Raw genomic sequence first — 21,515 nt, 5'->3', positions numbered from 1 at the left:
AGGATGCAGTGCCTGGTCCTCATGGGATTCTCCTTCTATTTAGGCACAGCCCCATCTAGCTCTGCTGTGGCTGCCTAGACGCCCGGCTCAGCCCCTGCCTCCGCGCGATATTTATCCGTGCTCGAGCACCAGGAGCTCCCACAGAAACGCTGACGTTCAAGGGCCTGAAAATTGCTGCCGGCAAATGTGGAACCGCGGTGTGTGCAGAGAGCTGTCCCTCCGCCTCGCCTGCGGGACCGAGCCCGGTGTCCCTGTCGCTTTTGCTCTAGCAGGCCCTCAGCTCCCGCTGCAAATGTTCAGCTAATTTTAGTGATACAGTTGTTATTTCTCAGCTGATTTGATGCTCTGCAGAGCAGACAGCTTCCCTGATGAGTTATCTCCCATCCAAACTCCCTTTCTGATTGCCTCCCTCTGGAGGTCAGGGACAAGGGCAAACTCTCCAGTGCCTCTCTAATCAGAAATGCTGGGGAGAGGGGGAGGCAGCTGGGGGCAGCCGAGCTCCTGGAGCCGACCGGCCGGAGCTGCAGCCCCGGGCCCAGCGGGACGCACGGTGCTGCAGGGGGAGCCCAGGAGGGAGCCCGAGGGGAGAGCGAGGAGCCCCGGGCACAGAGCGGGACCCCGCTGCTCTCCTGAGCTGCCCAGGCACAGCCTCGTCCTTCTGAGAGATGAATCGAAGGAACTGGGGAAGGGCTGTTGCAGGCCATAGGGCAGGAGGGCGCGCACAGCACGTTGCAGTGCCAGCAGTGGGGACCTGCAGGGCAGGGCTGCACCATCCCATGGCGTGGGACGCACACGGACAGCCCCCAGCCCCGCGAGGGCTCCAGCCCCGCACCAAGCCCCGCACAACCCCGGGCATCATCGCGGAGAGCGGGGCGGCCTGCACAGAGCTCTCCGAGCTGATGCACGCACCAGAAACGCCAGCTGCTGCCTGCCACTTCTGTCTCCAGGCGACTCGGTCCTTAGGGCTGTGGGATTCAGGAGAGCAGCTCGGATTTGGACAGTGAATTCAGCTCTTCTTTTAACAGGAGAGCCCAAATATTTGCATCGAAGGGCTGTGCAGAGTCAGGAGAAACAGGGAGCTCCCTGGAGAAGCACACTTCAAGCTAAATTATTCCTGACCTAACTAGAATGGCTTCAGGATGGATAGATCTGGTTCTCAGCATCCGGGGAGCACCTGAGGAGACCCAGCTCGGGAACAGCCTCCATTTTCCAGAGGAGGGAGCCGAGCCGTGGGCTGCTGAGGCCAATGCCCCTGGCGTGGTGCTGAGCGGGGCCGGGCTCTGGCTGTGCCCCAGTCCCCTCTCCTGGCTGCTGCTGCCCTTTGAGGCCCAGGCCTGACATTTCCCTGGGGAGAGGCTGGCACAGGGGAGGCAGATGGCACAGAGCAGAGCGCGGGGGACTGGGTAAACATCCCCTCGCACATCAGCGATGCTGAGCATTTCTCCTTTTTTTCTTTTTTTTTTTTTTTTTTCCCCAGACATGTACAGTTGCCTTTGTATGATTCATTCGGTCTTTCCTCTCTAAGCAGCCGTGCTGTTGTGCTGCTGCTGCAGCCCCGCTTCCCGTCTCCTGAGCGCAGCTGCTGTGCCTTTAAACAACTCTTTTCTCACGCCTCCTCGCACAGGCAAGCGGCCTCCATCGCCTCCAGCCTCCCCCTGCGCGGCACCGCTCCGGCCGTCCCGCTGGAAGCGCTTCCCGCTGCCCTGCGCACCCGTCCCCTCGCCGCCGGGCGCACCAAGAGGGGTCTCACCGCTCGGTAGGTTTTCTTCTGCCCGGCATGTTTGGGTGCTTTGCCCGGCTCCGACGAGCTCTCCACATGCATGGAGTATATGATGTCAAAGAAATCTTCCACCACGGCCACGCGTTTCAGAGAGATGCCCTCGGGCTCCGACAGTCCATCTGCCCCCTACAACAGTGCAGGCAAGTCGAGTTAGTGTCAGCGGTGGGTGACAGGGGTGACGAGATGGGCCCGGGGCTAATGTGGTTGGAGGGGGCAGAGTCGCAGAGCGCCGGCCCCGAGCCGCCTGGGGCGCAGGGGAGGTGGGGGATAAATTAAACAGTGCTCTGGGGGGGAGGATGCTGTAGCCAGGGCAGTGGCGGCTGCTGCTGTTCTGCTGCTAAAGCTGCCAGTGAAATTGGGCCAGGAACAAAAACGAGGGGAGAGTCCAGAGCGGAGTCACAACCAATCGAGAAATTCAATTTTCATAATGTGGAATGATTTTGCTAGGCAGGGAATAGGCAGAGGAAGCTCTGTGGACCTGCAGCGGTACTAAAGCACCCTGGGAACCCCCGAGACGTGCGTGCCCGTGCGTGGGGCACCCCAGCTGAACGCAGTCCCCACGAACACGATCGATAAGCAGGACAAAATTTCACTGTGATGCCAGGATACGGCCCCTAAAGGAACGAGACAGAATCGCCCTCCTTCCCTGCACTGACCTTTCCGAGGCACCCTCCCTCCCTCACATACGCAGAGCAGCTGAGCGCTGGCAGCAGCAGCACAGCTCTTTGTGTTCGGATGTGCCGAGGAGCAGGAGGCTGTAATTCTGCCACACGGCAGTGGTGACAGACTGGTGGGAGTGGGAAGTGTGGTGAGCAGTGTTCCTCCGAGCCGACTGGCAAGAACGGTGTCAGCTCACGCTGGCAGGGAGCGCCGGGGAGGGGAGGCAGCTTTTGGTAGCCGGCAGCTGCTGACGGCGCTCGGGCACAAAGCCTCGGCACGGGGAGCAGCGATGGAGGCGGTCGGTGCCTGCCCTGACAGCAGGGAGTACCAGAAAGGGCCAGGCTGCTGGAGGTCACTCTGCCTCTGCTTGAAAAAATGCCATTGCTGCGTCCGTATATATAAATATATGCTACACACACGCGCACGCACACACATATATACATAACACTTCCCTTTGAGGCCTGCGTTCCGAAAATAAATGCACAGATGCAGCCCAGTTTGTACACAGCAGGCTGGTGAGCAGCAACCTGCACATCTAAATGACCTGCAAACTATCTTCTTCGTGTGCATTCAAATCTGTGAATGCAAGCAGAGGGCTGCATGCAAAGGAAATATCCCATCTTCCAAGCTGTCTTTTTTGTTGTTACTGGTGCTTGGGCTGTACATACTCACACGGACTACAGATTGAATAAATGCTGTTCTTAAGCCTCCAGTCAAGGGAATCTCAAAAATCAATCATTTAGAGGGATGGACTTCTGCTAAAGACTACCCAACGCACTGGGTAAGCAGTCTTTTACCGTGAAGCGCTGCCTGTTGAAGCTGCTCACCCCGATTTCAGAGCAGAGACCATCTACGCTCGGCGCGGCCGCAGCGGGACGGGTGGGCGTGCTCGCTCTGGAAACGGGCACGGGGCTTTTCCTGCACAAACCACCTCTCCCTTCCCTCGGGAGCTCTGAGCCGTATATAAAGGTGGCTGTAACAAAGAGAATATTGAGAACGAACACAAGGGGCACGGTGGCAGGGCTGATGTGGTGGGGGTCGGGAAACTTCGCCTGAGGGAGGGTTTCTGAGGAATATAGATCTAATTTCTTCTGTCACTGTTCGGGGAGTTTCACTTTAATCCAGGGCACGGGTATTCCCTTGCCAAGGAGGAATGGGCATTAGGAGGCTTCCTACTGACCAATAATCCTCAGAGCAGGGTTGAAATGAGGATAATTAGAGAAACAGGACAAAGGAAACTGCATCAGGAGAAAAGCACAGTCAGTCGCAACAAGCAGAGCCCTCAAAATTAAGGTTGCAACCAACTCCACACGCAAATCACTATTTCCAGGGCCATCCCAACCAGCAAATACCCTCATCCCTGCAAGGCCGGTGGTTGCCCGTTTCCTCCTTGGTTTTACAATGACTGCAGCTAAGAGAACCTCGGGGTCTGGCATCACTACAGCCTCTCTGCTCATCAGTGCTGGCTTCCTCGCCAGCCCGTCCGGATGCCGGGTGCCAGAGCTGCCTCCTCGCCAGCCCGTCCCCTGCTGCAGCCCTCCCGACTCCTCAGGCTCTCCAGCCCCTTGTCCGCGCTGAGACTTCTCCCCCCACGATGACTATTTAGCTTTGGGAAGCAGGTGAGATGCAAGCGGTGTCAAAGCCACTGGATATAAGAAGCTGTACCAAGTTGGTGATTCTGGGATTATGAAGGTTTATCAGTGGCAATATAACCAAATGTTGACCTAGGATTTAAGAGGACATATGTGCTATAGGTTACCTCTCAAAGGGCCTACGCCCCTCTCCGTCTTCCTTCCACACCCAGTATTGCTCACAAGTATTCAAGGCATGAGTCAGAGCCCGTAATATCTCAGAACGGCTTAAAAGCCATTAAGTTTAAAAAGCAATAAAAATTCAGTTGGGAAGAAGGACGAGCATAAAGGATGCTTTTGCCCCCTACTGGTGTTGGGGCTTTACCGGGAGCTGCCAGCCCCCAAAATGCACACAGGATTTCAGGAGTCAGCCTTGAGACAGGTGCTTGGGAAGCCGGCGGCACCTCAGGTGCTTGGCAGAGGGAGCCCCTTCGCCATGCTCCGGCATCCCACCTCCTCCCACCTTTGCCCAGCGTTAGTCGGCCTCTCCTCCTGCCCTTTCTCACCCATCTCCTCCCCTCCTGTCCCTGGCCTGTCCCCTATACGTTATTCCTACAGCTTTTGCTCCCCTTTCTCCCACCTTCCCAACCACCTTCGGTGCTCTCCAACCCCTCTTGTCCCTTTCTCCCCCTCGCTTCCCACCTGCCTCCTTCCTCCCCGCAGCCCTTTGTCTCCCTCCTCTCCTCGGCCCCCCCTTTCCTCCCGTGCCCCCCGCTCACACTTCACAGGCCCCTTCGGCCCCACGTCCCGCGCCAGCCTCCCGCGCCCTTCGCCCCGTGCCCCCCCCACTTCTCCTCGCTGCCCCTGGCCGAGCCCCCTGCTGGGGCCGGGGCCCCGCTCGGGGCAGGGGGCCGCGTTGGGGTTAGGGTCCCCTCGCACCCCCGGCACCGGAGCCCCCCTCGGCAGCCAGAGGAGGGGAGAGCCCCGCGCCAGGCGCCCCGGGGCTGGGGGAGATGGCGGCGGGCCTCGGGCTGCCCTCACCGTCCCCTCCCCGCATCTTTGTTCTCCCGCAGCCGCCCTGCCCTCCCCGGCTGCCGCACGACGCCGGCCCCCGCCTCGGCGGCCCCGCTCGTCCCCGTTCCCCCGGGGCCCAGCGGCTGGGGCGCGGCCGTGCCCTTTCCCCCCCCCCCCCTTCCCTCCCTCCCTCCCTGCCGGCCGCCCCCGCGCTGCCCCGGGCCGTGCAGCTCCGCGGGGGCCGCCCCGGGGCCGCCCGGTGACATCTGCCGCGGCGGCGGGGGGGGGGAAGAAGGGGCCGCCCCCCCCCCCCCCCCCCCCCCCCCTCCGCCCGGCCCGGGCTGAGGCCCCGGCGGCAGGTAGCGGCGTCGCCATGGCAACCGGCGGGGCCGTGCTGCCGGCGGTAATCCGCTCCCCCGGGCCGGGCCGGGCCGGGCCGGGTCCGGCCGGGCGGCTCCTCGCGGCCGGGAGGCACCGGCTGGCGGGGGCGGCCCCGGTGGGGACCCCCCGCGGCCCGGCCTCGGCCCGGCAGGCACCGAGCGGCCGTGGGGCACGGCCCCGGGGCGGTTTCCCAGGCCGCAGGCGGCCCCGGGTCCCGGTGGGCAGCGGCCACCCCGAGCGCCCCCGGCCGCCGTCCCCTGCTGCCAGCCGCCCGCTGGGCCTCTGCAGGCCCCTGCAGCCGTTTCTCGGCTGCCTGGGGTGTGAAGGCGGTCCCGGCCGGGGCTCTGCGGCTGAGCCCAGCGCTGAGGGGCACGCTTCACCCCCCGCAGGGCGGCGGGACCCCCGCGCCGACCTCTGCACCGGCCCCCAAATGCTGCTGCCTCCCTGCGCAACGCGAGACCTAAACGTGCGAGGAGCGGCCTCGTGCAAGGGCCGCCCGTCCCCACGAGCCTCTGTGCCCCGGTCCCCTCTCCTGGCTCTGCCGCTCTGATTTGAGAGAAGCTGGGAGGATTCCACCCGAACGCCCGGGGACCCGGCTCTCCGCGGCCTGCACGCCTGGCGGGGTCACTGCTGGAGGATGCGGCACAGGCCCAGGAGGAGCTCGGGAGCCTGGGGTCCCGGGGCTGCGCTCCGGCAGGGGCAATGTCTGCCTCCTCCAGCGGGGCCGGCAGCTTTCCTGGGCGCAGCAAGCTCTGCCCTGCACCACTCTGCAGGAAAGCGGCGGTTTTCAGAGGGGGGGAGGTCACGCGAGGGCCACGGGGCAGGGGTGCTGGAAAAGGAGCGGGACAGGAGGGAGTGCCGGCTGCTTCCCCATCTGCTGCGCTCAACGGCAGATAAAACGCTCCCCTGGCCTTTACGCAAGGGGCTGATAGCAGCCGAATTCAGCTTCCTGCGAGCAAAAAGCCACTTCCTGCCGGCAGAGCCCTGCTGATTATGGCTGCACGCTGCGGGCTGTCCGAGGAGCAGACCCTCAGCCCTCCCCTGTCCTCGCACATCCCACACGAAAGTGCTCGTCTCTGTCTCAACCACAGCATCTCCCCCCCGGCTCAGTACAGCCTCTCTCAGCACGTTAAACTCTTACTTCCCACGGCTACCTGGAAGGGCCCCTGTCACGCTCGTCCCCGCGACACCCGAATGGGAGCTTTGGGGCTGGTTGCACTGAGCGGCCCCTCAAGGTCACCTCCCTTGCAGGCGGGGAAGAGGCAGCGCCGTCCCCTCTGCCTGCAGTGCTGCAGGGCAGAGCAGGGCTCCCCATCCCGTGCCCCCATGGGGCACAGCCGAGGGCTCACGCCTGGCAGCGCCATCTCTGCAGCAATCAGCAATCCCTGCTCTTCCTCGGCGCCTGTGGTGGTTCCCTCTGCTACGTGCACGGAGGCGCTGTCAGATTGCTGCTTTGAGATTCACAACCGTGGTGTCGTGCCTTTCTAATTTCCTGTAAGTTGTGCTTTGTTCTAAGAAAATTTTTGTTCTTCAGAAAAAAATGATCAGCTGTGACCAGGAGCGGACAGGCACAGGAAAAAGCCGTGGGTTACAGAGGGACAGAAACTGCAATACACAGCGAGGAGCGAAATTCTGTCGCACTGTCAGAAAAATTCCTGTCGGTGCCTCAGTGACTCGCACCTTGCATCCATCCACCTCGCCAGACCGCAGCCTCCTGCCTGCCTCCGGCACCTGGCGCTGCGGCTACCGCGAGGCAGACGGAGCCGGCATGCGAGGAGCACGAGCCCACCTCTACAATTACTCCTTCCGCGCAGGCTTGGGTACCGAGACAGACGCTTTATTTCAATATGGACTCTTACAACTTTTGATCAAGAAACTGTTCTTGGTACTTCTCATCTCTGGGAAGTCGGTCCTTGATTGGCTTCTATATTTAGACTTCTCCAGGGCTTTAGGAAGTTCACTCCTCATGGTATTTAGGTGTAGGATGAAAGCAGCTTTTGCGGGGGATATGTTAAACCACAGCAGGCTCCCTCTGCTAATGCTGCGAGGAGAAAGAAGAGCTCGATTCCTAGAACTTCCCTCTTCCTCTTGTCCCTCTTACCACGGGCACAGTGCATGCCTTAGGAATAGGCCCTGGGGAAATGCTAGACTGAGGACAATATCAACTGTATGGCTAATGATAAAAAGAACCCACCAGAATAACATGGGAAATGCTTTAACTTACAGATTTTGCTCCTTTTTCTCCAGAGGTATTTTTCTGGGAATTTTTTCTGAACATATCTGGTTGGAAAATTGGGAAAAAATGGTAGCTAAAATGCTGATGACGTTTCTCTGTGCTAAACATTTATACATAATTTTGCACAAACTACCAGGCAAACATGAAGCCCAATCCAGCTGTTATAGCTACAGTCCTCCTCACTGCAGTAAAACCTGCCCTGGCTCTGCTGATCAACTGATCCTCACCACGGCCCAGGAGAGGTAATTTCTCCAGGGGGAACCAAGGCAGGCAGGAGAAGTAATTTCCCCAGGGCTACCCGCTGACTCCGGCCGGGGGCTGGTGGAGCAGCATACCCGAGTCCCCGACTGCCAGCCTCGTGCTCGGTGCATTCGCATTGTTTCTCTAGCCGGCACGGTACACAATACTTTTTTTCCAAGGTAAATACTTCCTTGTGAGGGGGAGCCAGGCGCATTATTTTTAGACGGCAAACAAAGCTGAGGTGTATGTCTTTCACCGGGGACAGGCGCCTCTTACAAGCGAGCTGCTCTTTCAGCAGCCACAGCTGAGCCGTCTCCATGAGCCCAGGCCTTTGCTCTGACCTCAGCTTATTTCTCTGCCGGCTCCCAGGGCTCTGAATGAAAACACGGCAGCCTGGGAGGGGCGAGCCTGGAAATGGCAGCCCTGCCTCCGGCTGCGGGGAGGGCCCAGGTGGGCTGCGGGGGGCTGCGGGTGGTGGGGTGGGCACCGATGCCCCGTGCCGACGGGGCACAGGGGCGACGGGCGCAGCAGCGGCGGCGGGCAGAGGCTCGGTTGCGTGCCTGCCATGCCCTGCAGGCAGAGGACATTTTGCACGGTGCAGGAGAGCCGAGCTGCCTCCCCGCGAGCACCGGCCGCCCGCCGCGGGGAAGCCACAGGAGCAGCTGCGCCGGGAGGTGAGTGCACGCTGCCGGGCGAACGTGACCCCGTGGCCGGGCACAGCCGGGAGCCAGCGCTGCCCGCCGTGGGCGAGCCGGCCGCGTCGAAGGGAACAAACCGCTGGGTGCACCGGGGCAGGCCGAGCTGCGTCAGGGCTTCGTCTCTGACGGTTTGGGGTGGAAACACCGGTGCGGCCTCGTGAGCACAGCGCCCGACTGCAGAGAGCTCCGGCCTGCCTGGGGAATCGCCCCGGCTGCAGCCTCCGGACTGCGCCGCGCTGCTCCGCTGAGCCGGGGAGGTGCGGCGGGGTGGCTCGCTAGCGGGCAGGTGTCACGGGCATTGTCATCTGGTGGCTGCTGCCGTGCTGCAGTATTTCTTGTTATTTTGAACAATTAGGCAGAGCTAAAATGCAAGCTTGTTGTTGTTTATTTTTTTTTAATAAACCTGTAAAGATGGGGGGCGATTTCTTAATGGCATTTGGATCTTTTCAGGTGAGATGGAGGGGCATGCCGGGGGGGTGGCAAGAAATTGAATTTGTAATCAGAAGAGCATTTATATTAAATAGCATTCTAAAGCAAGTCTGCAGCTATATGTTGAAAATTATATATCGAATATTGGAAAAATATTGAAAATACATAGCTGCAACACAAACTCAGTACGTGTTTAGAGGTGGTTCTTCCCTACAGTAACTTATCACAGTAAACAATCTTCCCAGCTCTGAGGCAGGAATCTAATAAAGATCACTACCAAAGCAAAATCTTTCAAGCCGGAGGAGGAGACGCCGCTGTACCAAGTGACGAGGTCACCCTTCGCCGCAAGGTTACCCCTCGTTCTGCCTGGGAACAGACCCAGCAGCGTCAGGGCAGCCGTGCAACATCATCGAACCTGCCGTGAGGACACGGTGATGTCAAAATGAAACTAAGTAGGAGGAGGCAGAGTGCAGCAGCAGCAGCTCAGCTCGTTAGGGGCAAGCAAAATTATGTAAAATAAGTTACAAATGATGCTCCAGTGAATCAAGGTCAGGCGGGCCGAGGCTGAGCCCCGAACGCATGGCATCCTGGTGTCAGCTCATTGTTCCCTGGCAATGCAGAGGATGTGGGCCAGAGTCAGAGACTCCCGCAGGCACTGCAAGATGTGCCTCTAGGAAAGCGCTGACAACTCAGCAGCCCTTCGAGGGGGCTCAAGCTCCCTCCCAGAACCGAGCCTCTGTGCCAGGTAAGGGCAGCGAGGACATGAGCTGCACTGTGCTGCTGCGCCTTTTTCCTGCCTTTACCCCAAAAGCTGACGGTGCTGAGCCATAAGGGTTATGCTGGACTCCACCACCCCCTTCCCTGACACCTGAACCAAGCAAAACACACGGCACCTACCCTTGGTGACAGCAGGCTCCTACCGCAGTCGGTGTTTATTTACTCTGAGCTGCATACACGGACCTGAAAGGGTGTGGGGGGGTCCCACACAGGGAGCTGGGGAGGGGGCAGAAGTTGACTGAATTTTGCTAGATCTGTCAGGTAACCCTCCTCTGAATTCTGGCTTGTTTCCACTGTAACCACGCAGGGTGGGCCCCAACTCTTCCAAAATCTGACTTGTAAATCATCCCCACGGATTCCCGATTAACCTGGGCCAGCCAAATGGATTTTTTTGGAGCTCTCAACTGCAACTACGTGTGGGGGGATCAGAAATGAGACGTGCTGTTTAACACCGACGGCTCCGTCATGGCAATCCGTCCACAGGGCCCCCTCTCCCAGGGCTGACACCGCCCAGCAGCATCCCACCACGGCTGGTCCAGCAGCCTCATCGCTGCAGGCTGGGCACATCGGTAAAGCCACGCTGCCTCGCCGCTGGCTTCCCCTGCCTTTCTGTGAGCCCGTGTCTCGAAACAGGGATGCTGCGGTGAGCAGGAGAAAGGGAGGGCGAACCAAACGGGGCAGGGATGACAGACAATTAATATAACCTGCCCTCTGCATGAGGAATAAATTGGCAGCTGACAGGTTATAATCTGTGCAAGCAGGATCTTCACAGGAGAGGTGAAGGCTCCATTGGGGGCCAATTGGATGGTTAATTAGGAGGACAAAGCAGAGGATTTGTGAAAATGTTTATGAAACAGTTCTTTGCAAGGAAGCCTCTGAGAAATGCTCACCAGAGAGGAGTCGCTTTTGGTTAGGAGGAGGAAACACGAGGGTGAAATAGCAGAACCAAGCACCGAGACAGAAAATAGCAATGCAAATGTCCCTAGGAGGGCTGGGGGATTCCCAAGTGCAGTGCGGAGGAGTTCAGGGAAGGACCCTGTGACATCTAATTTTTCTAGAAATACATGGGCCGTGTCCTCCCTCCTCCCCGCCCGGTCCCCACCCTGCCACCAAAAAGCAGGGGCAGCGCGGAGCTGCTCCCGAGGTAGCTGGCAGGCAGCCCCTGCAGGCGGCCAACGGGCGATGTGTTCGCCTTGCGGAGACAGGGCACGGGGAAAGCAATTAAACCCAAGCTTTGATTAGGACTCGCAGCTGACTGCTCGTGTTAGAAATGCCCGAGCTTCTCTAAGCGTCGGGGCTGTGGCTGGAGCGGGCCGGACCCCCCGTCCCCTCCTCGGCACGCTGCTGCTGCAGCAGGAGCGTGACTGATGCTCTCTGTCCCACACAGCTCCGAGAGCTCAGAGGTAGGAACCAGTTGCTAAGAGACAGGACCGTACTTCCCAGCCCACATCCAGACCTTTGTCACCAGCTCAAGGGCTTGTGCTGGATCACAAGGCCCGAGGCAGGTGAGCGAGGGCAGGCAGGCCTCCTCCCCGCCGCCACAGCCCCGTGGGCCCGGGGTACCTGGGGTACCCGGCACCCGAACCGGCAGTGGCAACAACGACCCGAAAGCATCGCCCAGGGAGGAGCTGCCCCGGCTGGGTGCTGCCACAGGGCCTCCGGAGCACCCAGGCCACCATGGCACCAGCGCAGGCAGCGCTCGCAGCACCGACACCCAGAAGGGTTCGGATGCCTCAGCAGCGCGGATGCATGGATGACCCGGGGTCTGCTCTTAGATCGCTCACTCAAATGCAAGCCAGGCCAGGAGTCCCGAGGCCCTGCCCTGCCTTCCCCAGAGCAATCCCTCCCTCTCGGCGTGGAGCAGGTCCGGCTGAGATGCTAGCATTGCTTCTGCCTGTACGTTAGAAGAGTAAACGTGTGCCTTCCAGGCCGTCAAGCCAAAACAGAAAAAGGGCTGAGAGAAAACATTTACACAGCATCCCGGTCTCCCAGTTGTCTTCCTGTGAAAGGCCCAGTACCGCTCTGGCAAGACATAACCAGCCTCCTACTTTCAGTGGCTGCTGGCTTAATCTCAGACACACGGGAAAGAAACCATTACTCCAAACCTCTGCTATTACTGCCCGCTCCCATATACACGCACGTCCATTCTGCAGCTATTTCTTCTCAAATAAATTGCCGCTCTTTGGCACCAGCCATAAAAGTGGAAGTCAGCAGCATTCCAACAAAGACGACGATTTTGGCCACCAGGTACCTCCTAGCTACAATCAGCTAATTAGATGAGACACCAAGACTCGGTGGTGACTTTGGCCCATCTGGATGCAGTTCTTCAGAGGTGGGCACAGCTAACATGAGATCAGGGGAAGGTAAATGCTAATTTGCACTAAGGGAAGAGAAAAGAATATGTGTTCCTTCGTCCCAGGAACGCAGACAAGGTTTTGTGAAGCCAGAGCATCAACGTGTGCTGGCTGGCTGGACACTCCATTGATGCCCCATGCCTCTTTGTGGTTTCCCTGCCAATTTATTTTGTCCATAAAGTTCATACACTGCTCATATCAGTCCTAATTTAATAGCAAAAACAAAACTGAGGGAACGATATTATCTGAGAATTTTGCTGAGAATGGTTTGGACAAACATTCTTGAGAAAGTTCGCAGTGAAACCAGTGCAACAACCTCTTCTGGGCTTTGCTGCCATCCTTAGTCAGCAACTGAATTCCCCTGCCTGCTCAGAATAAGAGTAAGTCCCTTTGAGTCACGGCCCTTGGAGGAGAGGTGAGAGCACAGCCTACATTTGCTCTTATCGTCAGTCCTCTCAGCTCCTCGCTAATGCAGGGCCCTGAGTGCTTGGACCCCTCTTCCTCTGCAAAGACGGGGCATAATCTGAAGAGCCCCAAGAGCAGTGTCTCACCGGACCTGGCTTTCCTTCCTTTGCATTTTAGCATTATTTTAAGAAGGCCTTACAGAAGCTCTGTTTCATTTGCTTCTTTTTTTTTCTTTTTTTTTTCTTTTTTTTTCTTTTTTTTTCTTTTTTTTTTCCCTTCTTCAAAGCAACGCCCAACAAGCAACACAAATCTTAAAGCAGTTGCAGGGGGAGATAACTTTCGGGTGATACGAGTGCTTCATCAAGGAAATACTCTCAGATCCTCTTGGATCTCGGTTCCTCTCAGATCGGCAATGCCAGCAATGTTTCTGGAATCACGTAGGACGTACGGCATAAACGGTGGATAGAGACGACTGTTTTGGAAACTGTTTATCCGGGCATGCGTAAGGGGGCTGGGACCGGGAGAAGGGGTGGGATGGGGAACCTTTGGACAGGTTATCGCTAACGTGACTCTGACCACCAGCAGTCTTCAGAAGCAAAAACTGCTGCTGATGTTGTGCAAACTCAGAGCTGAATCTGGAACTGGTATTGAGGTAGGAGACCTCTGCGTTTGGTTGGATGGGACCATGCATCCAGCCAGCATTGTGCCAGTCTCCTAAGTGCACATTTGAATGTAAACCTGCCACCAGTTCAGCTCCTTGGAAAAGCCAGTGCTGCCCTGCACGCTCAGGGGTAGGCTATTTCAGAGCAGGTGAAGGCTCTGTATACTCTAAGTAAGGCTCGTGCTAAAGAAGTAATAGACAATTTCTCAGATAATACCCTCAGGCCCATTTGCCTTGTCTAAGGCTCTTCTGAACAGTCTTGATTTATTTTTTTTTTATCACGTGAAGTCCACAGAAAGTCTAAGTGGTTATTCACAATAGTGAAAACCTTCTGTTGACTAATGTTCTTAGAGGTTATAGATGTGCAGCTTTTTGGGGCACTGAATATGGGCATTGAAGTGCACTTGTACCAGGAAAAATGTAGCCTCTATTAACTGCTGGAGCAGCATCTTTCCGACATGCCCAGCTTCTCAACTCAAGCTTTCTGCCACTGTGCTGTGCTGTCCCACGGCCTAGCATCACGGCTTTCACATGCTTCAGCATCACAACGCTCTCTGTCTCTGGGAACTAAAATATATTTAGGGATACGCTGTACTGTGAGATTTATCCGTGTCCCATGTGATGTCTTTCCTGCTGTCGGTGAAAGGCCTGCATCCATTTTGCTTTTTGGTCTCATTCTGTTCTCTGTAGCGCTCCTCCCTGCCACAGTACCTTTCCTTGGATGAATTTCACCAGGCACAATCGTGAAATGATTTCAAACATTCAGTTCCGGGGGAGCCAGCATAGGTGAACTGCACTGCTACAACAATAGCAGCCCACCCTCACAAATGTCATCAGCCTTTTATTAATGCCTAAAAGAACTCCAGAACCTCATGCCAGCTCTGCAGGGGACAGAGAGCGAGCAGGAAAGCAAAATCAAACGTAGGCAGTGCTGCAGAGCCTACCCAATCCCCGAGCCTTTGCACAATACCCAAAGGGTCAGCCCAGCGCGAGGCTTTCCCGTACCTCACCCCGCAGCCCGACTGGACTCGGTCCTCCAGCCTGCGTCGCGGGCTGCCAGAATGAATCCATCCTGCGAGGCTGGCCACCGCTCCGGAGTTGTGACAAGCTCACACCACGCACGGCGAGGTACGGCATTGATTTAGAGAGCGTGCGTAACCACTCCCGCAGCTCACGCCCGGCCCCAGCACGCCCTGCCGCGCCGGGAAAGGCACCCGCAGCCCGGCTGTCACCGAAGGGCCGCCCGCGCCCCTGCGCTGCTCCCCTGCCTCACCGCGCTTCTGCACAAGACTGTCTAAGTGATGCTAAATGCTTAGGACAGGAGGGACACGAGATTTTAACGAACTGCATCTTAGCACCTTGTCACGACCGAATTCTCCCACAGTTCTTCGTAAAGCCGGGGCGAAGGGGGAGCGCTGCCCAGGGAACGCGGGGTTCGGCCCAGCAGGCGGATAACGAGGTGGTTTGCACCTTAGTGCACGCCATCCACGTGAGGGAACGGCAGCCTTGGGCACTTTGGGATATCCATTGTTTGTGCTGCAGCAGCACACAAAGATACCCTCCTCCTCAGCACAGCCTAAACGCCGATTTGTCCAAGCGCCTGGCCTGCGGGATGCAGCACCCGGCCGGAGCGTGAACCGGGCTGTCGGACAACAACGCCCTGCGCTGCCAAACCCCGTGCGTAGCTGCGGAGGGTTTTTTTTTTAATTGTATGTGTTAAATGTCCAGCATCTTTGGGACGTTCATCTGGGAGAAAGAAATCCGAACAGTCTCTGTGCCAGACATCCGTCCGCACTGCTGTTCCTATTCCCAGTGCATTCTTTGAGAAGACCACCATCTGCTCTGACCACCACCTAAGGCAGATGCCCCCTTCTCAGTGCACAGTCACAGCTCTCAAGCCACCCAAATCTGATTAGGCCTGTTCTGATGAGAGGCCTGGAGGAGGGCAAGGGAAAGTTACTCGGGAGAGAAAATAATAACCCCATGTTAATTATGTTTTCGCTACAGATGCGCAGAAAATGCACAAGCCAGCTCAGGATGCATAAGCCAAAAGGGACGGCTCTACCAGGTCGCTGCGGGGGTTACTATGATGATTTTTGCCTTTTTTTTTTTTTTTTTTTTTTATTTCAGAGGAGGAGTGGCCCCAGCCCTATCAGGGGCAGGAAAGATCTTATCCCCACTGCTGCCCTCTACGCGCTCTTTAGCACCTCTCCTCTAGCTCTCGCTCCGGTACCTCGGATTTCCTGTAGCAACCTGCAGATGCAGCACAGCGGCGCCCAGGCCCCCCCCGCCCCCGGCGCTGCCCCCCGGCCGCGTGTATTTCTGCCTGTCCCTGCGGCCCGGGACGGTGCCGAGCACGCCAGCGCCCCGGCAGATGTGCTGGGAGGAGGACGGGGGGACAGGACGAGGGGTATCGTGTTGCTGAGGAGCACGGCCAGGAGAAAGCAACCGAAACGCCAGTCCGGGACCATTTGGGAGAAGCGGCAGAACAGGCACGAAACCAGAATACACACTTTACTGTCAAGCCAAAAGCTCGTGTTGGCGTCGTGAATTATTTCACTGCATGCACGAGAGAAATGAAATACACCCACAAAACCAGCCCAAAGCACCAAAGACCAGGAGAGCACCGACTTATCAGGAGCTGAAGAAAATCCCCGTCAAGTTACCTCTACATTTGAGAGCCACTTCAGGCAAAGCCAAAACCCAGCACACGCATTGGGGCTGAACCCGGCCACGGGATTCCCTGGGGGGGGCGAGGTGGGGCTGGGGGGGGCCGGGAGCCTGGGGGAGAGGCGGCCACAACTTCTACAGAGCTGGCACCGGAGGATTTCGGGGAGAGCGATGACAGCTCTTTCCTACAGCCAGTGGCTCTTTGCAGCGCTGCCAGCCCTAACTTCGGGCAGGTACTGCAGTCCCTGGGAAATAAGCGGTATTGCCCCTCGGAAAAGGCAGCCGTCCCCTGGGGGCATGCCTGCTTTTTGTTCGTTGGCTTACGGGAGCCTGGGTGTATCTCCTATCTGTAGCCTGCAGGGACTCTGCCAGGGAAGATGTGGGGGCCTAGGCACGCTCCTCGCTGAAACTTCATCTGTGCGGAAGCCCTTTGGGAATACGCGGGCTTGCGCCGGCCTCGTTGAGCTCCTGACCCTCGGGACTCCGCCACGGACAAAGGGGAGGGGGTGTCTCGCTGGCGGCGGGGTCGAGGGAGTCTGGCGTGGCCTCTCTGGGGTACCATGACTCTGCAGCATTTGGAAGATCTGGGATAGAGTCGCCGGCTAGATGGAGAGGACCTGGGGGAAGCGCAGGATCTGTGCAAGGGGGCTCGGCTCCTAATCCGCCCTCGGCAGGGGCTGTTTGGGAGCGGAGGGGAAGCGGTAGAGGAGGGCTGCAGAGATGTCTCAAAAAAAAATTGCCAAGAATTTTTTTGGGGCATGGAATGGGGGAGGGGGGCTGCAAGGGGAGAAAGAAAGGCGCCTCTGAGCACCACGAAGGGAAAAGGAGAAATAATGACCCTTCCCCCTCCCCCCAATAATAAGGCAGACCAGATGGGAGGTAAATAGTGCGTTTAGAAGCATTTGCCACAGATGGGCTGCCCTCAATGGAAGCATCCTCCAGCCACATCAATGCTGGAGTCTGTGTGTGCACAGAAAACACTGCACCCTTTAGAGCAGCGGCAGCAGCAGCAGCAGCAGCAGCGGGGAGAGGAGGGGAGGGACAGGAAAAAAAAAAAAAAAAAAAAAAAAAAAGCCCTCCCGGAGCCCTTCTGTGCCCGCTGGCCCGGAGCAATCCCCCGGTTCCCCCCGGCGGGCGGCGGGGGGCAGCGGGGCCGGGGCGCACCCCAGCGCGCGGGGCCGGGGGCTGCGAAAGTTGCGCCTTTCCCTCCGCGCCGGGGAGCGAGCGGGGCGCGCTCGGGACGGGAACAATGGGGCGGCGGGGCAGCCCCGGGCGGCGGCGGGGCGGGAGGGACGGAGGGAAGGAGGGAGGGAGGGACGGAGGGAGGGAGGGGGGGAGGCGGCCCGGTGCGCCCCGCGCCGCCGGCCCGGCGGGGCGCCGAACAATGAGGCTCCGGCGGGGGAGTTTCCCGGGACGGCGGCCGCGGGGGAGGGGGGGCAGCCCTAATCCGGGCTCTGCCGCCGCCCGCACCCCCCGGGGCACCGGCTGCCGCGGCCGCACGGGGCGGGCAGCGCCGCGGGACGGCGGGGCCGGGCGAGCCGCAGCGGGCCGGGCTCGCTCCGCTCCGCTCCGCACGGCTCGGCTCGGCTCGGTGCGGCGGGGCGGGCGGGGCGCGGCGGCGGCAGCGGCGGGGGTGCCGGCGCCCCCTCCCCGCCGCCGCTCTGCCCTTGACTGCAAGCCCGGCTCGGGCCGTGGGGCGGATGGGAAATGCGGGGCGAACGTGAGCGGACGGGGCGGGGGGGCGGCGGGGCCCGCACCGGGCGGCGGCGCTGCTCCCCCCCCCGCCCCCCCCTCCCGCGGGGGCAGGTGCACGGGGGCACCGCCGCCCCCCCCCCCCCCCCCTCCCGCCCCCGTCCCCGCCGCCGCCCGCTCGGGGCTGCACCGGATGGGACGGGGGGGGCGGGGGCGGCGGAAGGTGCGAGGCTCCGGGCGGGCGCCTCTCGCCATCCGCATCCCGGGTGGGTCGGCTCGGGGCGGCGGCGGCCGTCCCGGTGCTGCCGCCCGGAGCCGCGGGGGGCTGCGGGAGCGGCCGGGCCCCGCGTCGCGCCCCGCATGGGGCATGCGCGCTCCCGGCGGCCGGCGGCGCGGCGGGGCTGGGCCGCCCGGTGCTGACGGGACGGGGCCGGTAGGGGAGCGGGCAGAGGGGCCCCGGGGTGCCCGCCCCCGCCCCGGTCCCCCCTCACCCCCCAACCCCCCGGCCCGCCGCCCCCCCCCCCTCCCCCTCCCGCCCGCACCCCCGGGGAGGACAGACAGACACGGACAGGCAGGCAGACAGACAGACACAGAGCCCCCGGGGCACGGAGCGCACTAACCGTTCCCGTTTTCACCGGCACATAAACCACCACTTGACCCATCTTCGTCGCCTCCCTGGTGCCGTTTCCCAGGCGGAAGCCCTTGGACCGGACCCAGAACTGGAACTTGCCTTTCTCCCCCCCGCCGGAGCCGCCGCCGGAGCCGGATCCCCCCTGCAGCACCTCGGCGATGCGCTGGTACTTGCTCCGGGTCACCGTCTTGGTTTTGGCCGAGTCCCCGTAGGTGCGCAGGCACCAGTCCCGGAACTGCCGCCCCAGCTCGCTGTCCCCGGGGCGGCTCCCCCGCAGCAGCAGCGGCGGCTTCGGCATCGCCCGGCCGGCGGCGGCAGCGACAGCGGCGGCGGCGGCGGCGGCGGCGGCGCCCGGCCCCGCGCCCTGTCCCGGCGCGGCGTGCGGCGGGGCTGGGGGAAGCCGAGGCGGCGCGGCGAGCCCGGCCGGCCCCGGCGCGGCGCGGCCCGGGACGGGGCTGGGGGGCGATGCCCGGGAGGGGCCGCGGCGGGGGGGGCGCCGGGGCTCGGACAGCGACCCGGGAGCCGGGCGGCGGGAGGCACCGGCGGCGCCAGCAGCAGCAGCAGCCGCTCCTGTCACAGGATCACAGGCGGCTCCGGCTCGTCCCCCTCCCTCCCTCCGCCCGCCCGCCCGCCCGTCCCTGCCTCCTCCGCCCCCTCCGGCCGCCTCCTCCTCTCAGCGGGATCCCACCTGTTAGAGCGGCCGCGCCGCCGCCGACGGGCCCCCTCCCCCGGACGGCCCGGCCCGGCCCGGACCCGCGGGGCCGCGCTCCCCCCCCCCCCGGCCCGGCCCGGCCCGGCCACCGGCGGCCCCGCGCCCCCCCCGCTCCGCCCGCCCCGCGGCGCCGCGCTCCCCTCGCCCGGCCCGGCCCGGCCCCCGCGCTCCCCCCCGGCCCGGACCCGCGGGGCCGCGCCCCCCCCACCCCCCCCCCCCCCCCGGGCCGCCCGCCCCGGGCCGCCCCCGGGCCGCTGCCCGCTGCCCCCCCCCCCCCCCCCGGCTCTGCCCGGGCCGGCCGCGGCGGGACGCCGGGCCCAGGGGGCGCCCGGGGGCCGGGCCGGGCAGGGCGAGGGGGGGGGGGGGGCGGCCGGGGCCGGCGGCGGGGGCGCTCGGGGGCCGGGCCGGGGGCGCGGGGCCAGGTGCCGGCCCCAGACAAAGGCCGGCCGGCTGCGGCGGCGCGGCGGGGCGCGGGCGCACGTGTGCGGCGGGGCCGCGGGCCGGGCGGGCCGGCGGAGGCGGGCACCTGCCGAGCGCCGCGGCCGCCGCAGAGCCGGGGAGGAGCCGCGGGGCAGCGGCAGCGGCAGGTCCGCCGCCCGCCGGAGCGGCCTGGCACGGCCGGCGGGGACCGCGCCGGGGCCGCCCCCGCGGCGCTGGTCCCGGGCCGGCGGCCTGCGGGGCTCGGGCGGGCACCGGGGGCAGGGGCTCCCCGCGGCGGCCGGGCCGGGCCGGGCCGGGGAGGGGAGAAGGCGGCACCCGCCCCGGGACAGCCCCCGCCGGCCCCGGACAGCCGTGCCCCTGTCAGCCCCGGGGCTGCAGACAAAGGCCGGTCCCCAGCCGGCCGGGGGAGCCGCCGGGGCTCCCGGTGCCGCTCCGCTCCGTGGCGGTGAGCGGGGGAAGGCAGCCGCCCCCCGCCCCGCGCGCATCTGCTCCGGCAGCGGCGGGGCCTGGCCGGTCCCCGCGGCCGCCTGGGGGTGCGGCGGGCCCGGGGCGCACGGGGCTGTCCCGCGGGGGCACCGGGCCCGGCCGCTGCGGGGCTGGGCTCCGTGGGGACCGTCCTTGACCTTCCGGGGGTGTCCGGTGGCGGCTGCGTGCCGCCAGCTCGGGGGGCACCGTGGGGACCGGATGGCCGGTCCCGGCCGTCCCCGGCCGTGACACACGCGTGTGCCGTGTTCCTGGCGGTACCACGCGTGTGCTCCGTGCCTGCCCGTCGGTGCCACGCGTGTGCACCGGCCCTGCCCCGTGGCGGCACACGCCTGCTCCGTGTCATTTGGGTGCGCAGCGGGGGCTGCCTGCGGTGCCGGTGGAGGTAGGGCTGAGCCGAGGAGGTGGAAGCCGCAGCCGGGAGCCTGTGGGAGCCTGGAAAAGGAATGGGGGACGCTTCAGGGAGCGGGCTGGGGCTGGGGCTGGGGCTGGAGGTGAGGGGCGCAGCGGGGCCGGAGCTGGCAGGCACACCGCTGCCAGGTGCCGCACGCCCGGGGCTGGAGGCAGGGGCAAAAGCGAGGGCGCTTCACTGGCCGGTGGCGGCTCTTCTCTGGCACCTCGCACCCTGTCGGCCGCACTGCGCCCGGCCAGGTCTCCCAGGTGAGAACTGAGTGCTGCAGGACCTGGGCAGTGGGCTAGCCATGCTGGGGGAGGTACGGTGAACACAAGGTGATGTCTGTCACGCTGAAGCACTGAAATTAATTACTGAAATGCTCCATTATGAATCATGTCGACCCTTTCTACCCCGTTAGACAGCTCTGGACAGCTCTCAAAAATTTCCCAGTTTCACCATCCAGGTTGCACTGAGCCCAGCATGACGCTGATGGAGAGGGACTTGTGGAGCGCAGAGGGTCTGCCCTGTTCTGGTTTTTCTACCCAAAGGCACGTAACACAGGATGCCTAGAGGAACTTGCCAGTGCAGTGCAGTATTTTTGCTGACCACTAAAAATAAGATGGACATCCTTTCAAGCCTCAGTCAGCCATGGAAGCACAGCTTTCTCAGGGGACAGCTGCGAGGAGCGGTTGGGGGGGATGGAAATGGCAGAAAAGAGAAAAATATTCAGCATGGTTGGGACTTGGTGGCCAGCTTTCTCGCAAAGACTTGCCGAGGCTCAGCTCAGCCTGCTCCTGCACGCGGGCGTGCTGCCTGCGGGTGCCCAGCAGTGACCAGCTGGGCGGCAGCGGGGCGGCAGCGGGGTGGGTGAGCTTTCTGAGAACTCTGCAAATAGCCCTGTGGGAAGGGGGGGTCGCTGCCTGTCCGGAGCATCAGGGAAGCGCTCAGCACTAGTCCGGCTGCTTCACAGAAGATGCTGAGTGTGGAAAAGAGTAAGAGGAAGCCTCCCTTTTGCTACGAAAATGAGGAGTTGTTCTGACCAGCGGCAGTGCTGCCTTCCTCAGCGCGAGCAGACCTGAGTGAAGTAAATCAATGAATTTCCCACCTTGCAATTTAAACACTCGGGAGCCAAGGAAAGAGGGAACATCCTCTCACGGCACTGCAGGTGGGGACAAAAGTCTGATCCACCTGAAGCCGAGGCAGGAGCTTGCCTGCCCACTGGACCTGGATGTTTTCCCATGAACAGCACGGATTTGGGCTTTATCACTGCCAAATCATGGTGACCA

The 21,515-nt window shown here is 61.8% G+C and overlaps 1 protein-coding gene across 2 annotated transcripts in view; it reads right to left on the bottom strand.

The window, feature by feature from the left end:
• The window catches only part of NOL4L (nucleolar protein 4 like), a 60,338-nt gene extending 41,806 nt beyond the window's left edge, over window positions 1-18,532 (bottom strand). The window contains exons 1-2 of one of the 2 annotated variants that reach the window (XM_080558700.1): window positions 18,189-18,532; window positions 1,736-1,906 (exon numbers count right to left, since the gene is read on the bottom strand). In XM_080558700.1, coding sequence (XP_080414826.1) covers window positions 1,736-1,906; window positions 18,189-18,497 — 480 coding nt within the window. In that variant the 5' untranslated portion in view covers window positions 18,498-18,532. The remainder of the gene's footprint in view (window positions 1-1,735; window positions 1,907-18,188) is intronic. The other variant, XM_080558701.1, reaches the window with a different exon arrangement.
• Window positions 18,533-21,515: the final 2,983 nt, after the last annotated feature.

Source organism: Anser brachyrhynchus (assembly GCF_964034855.1).
Source record: "Anser brachyrhynchus genome assembly, chromosome: 16".
NCBI classification, from domain to species: domain Eukaryota; kingdom Metazoa; phylum Chordata; class Aves; order Anseriformes; family Anatidae; genus Anser; species Anser brachyrhynchus.
This window is presented reverse-complemented; position numbering and strand designations above follow the sequence as displayed.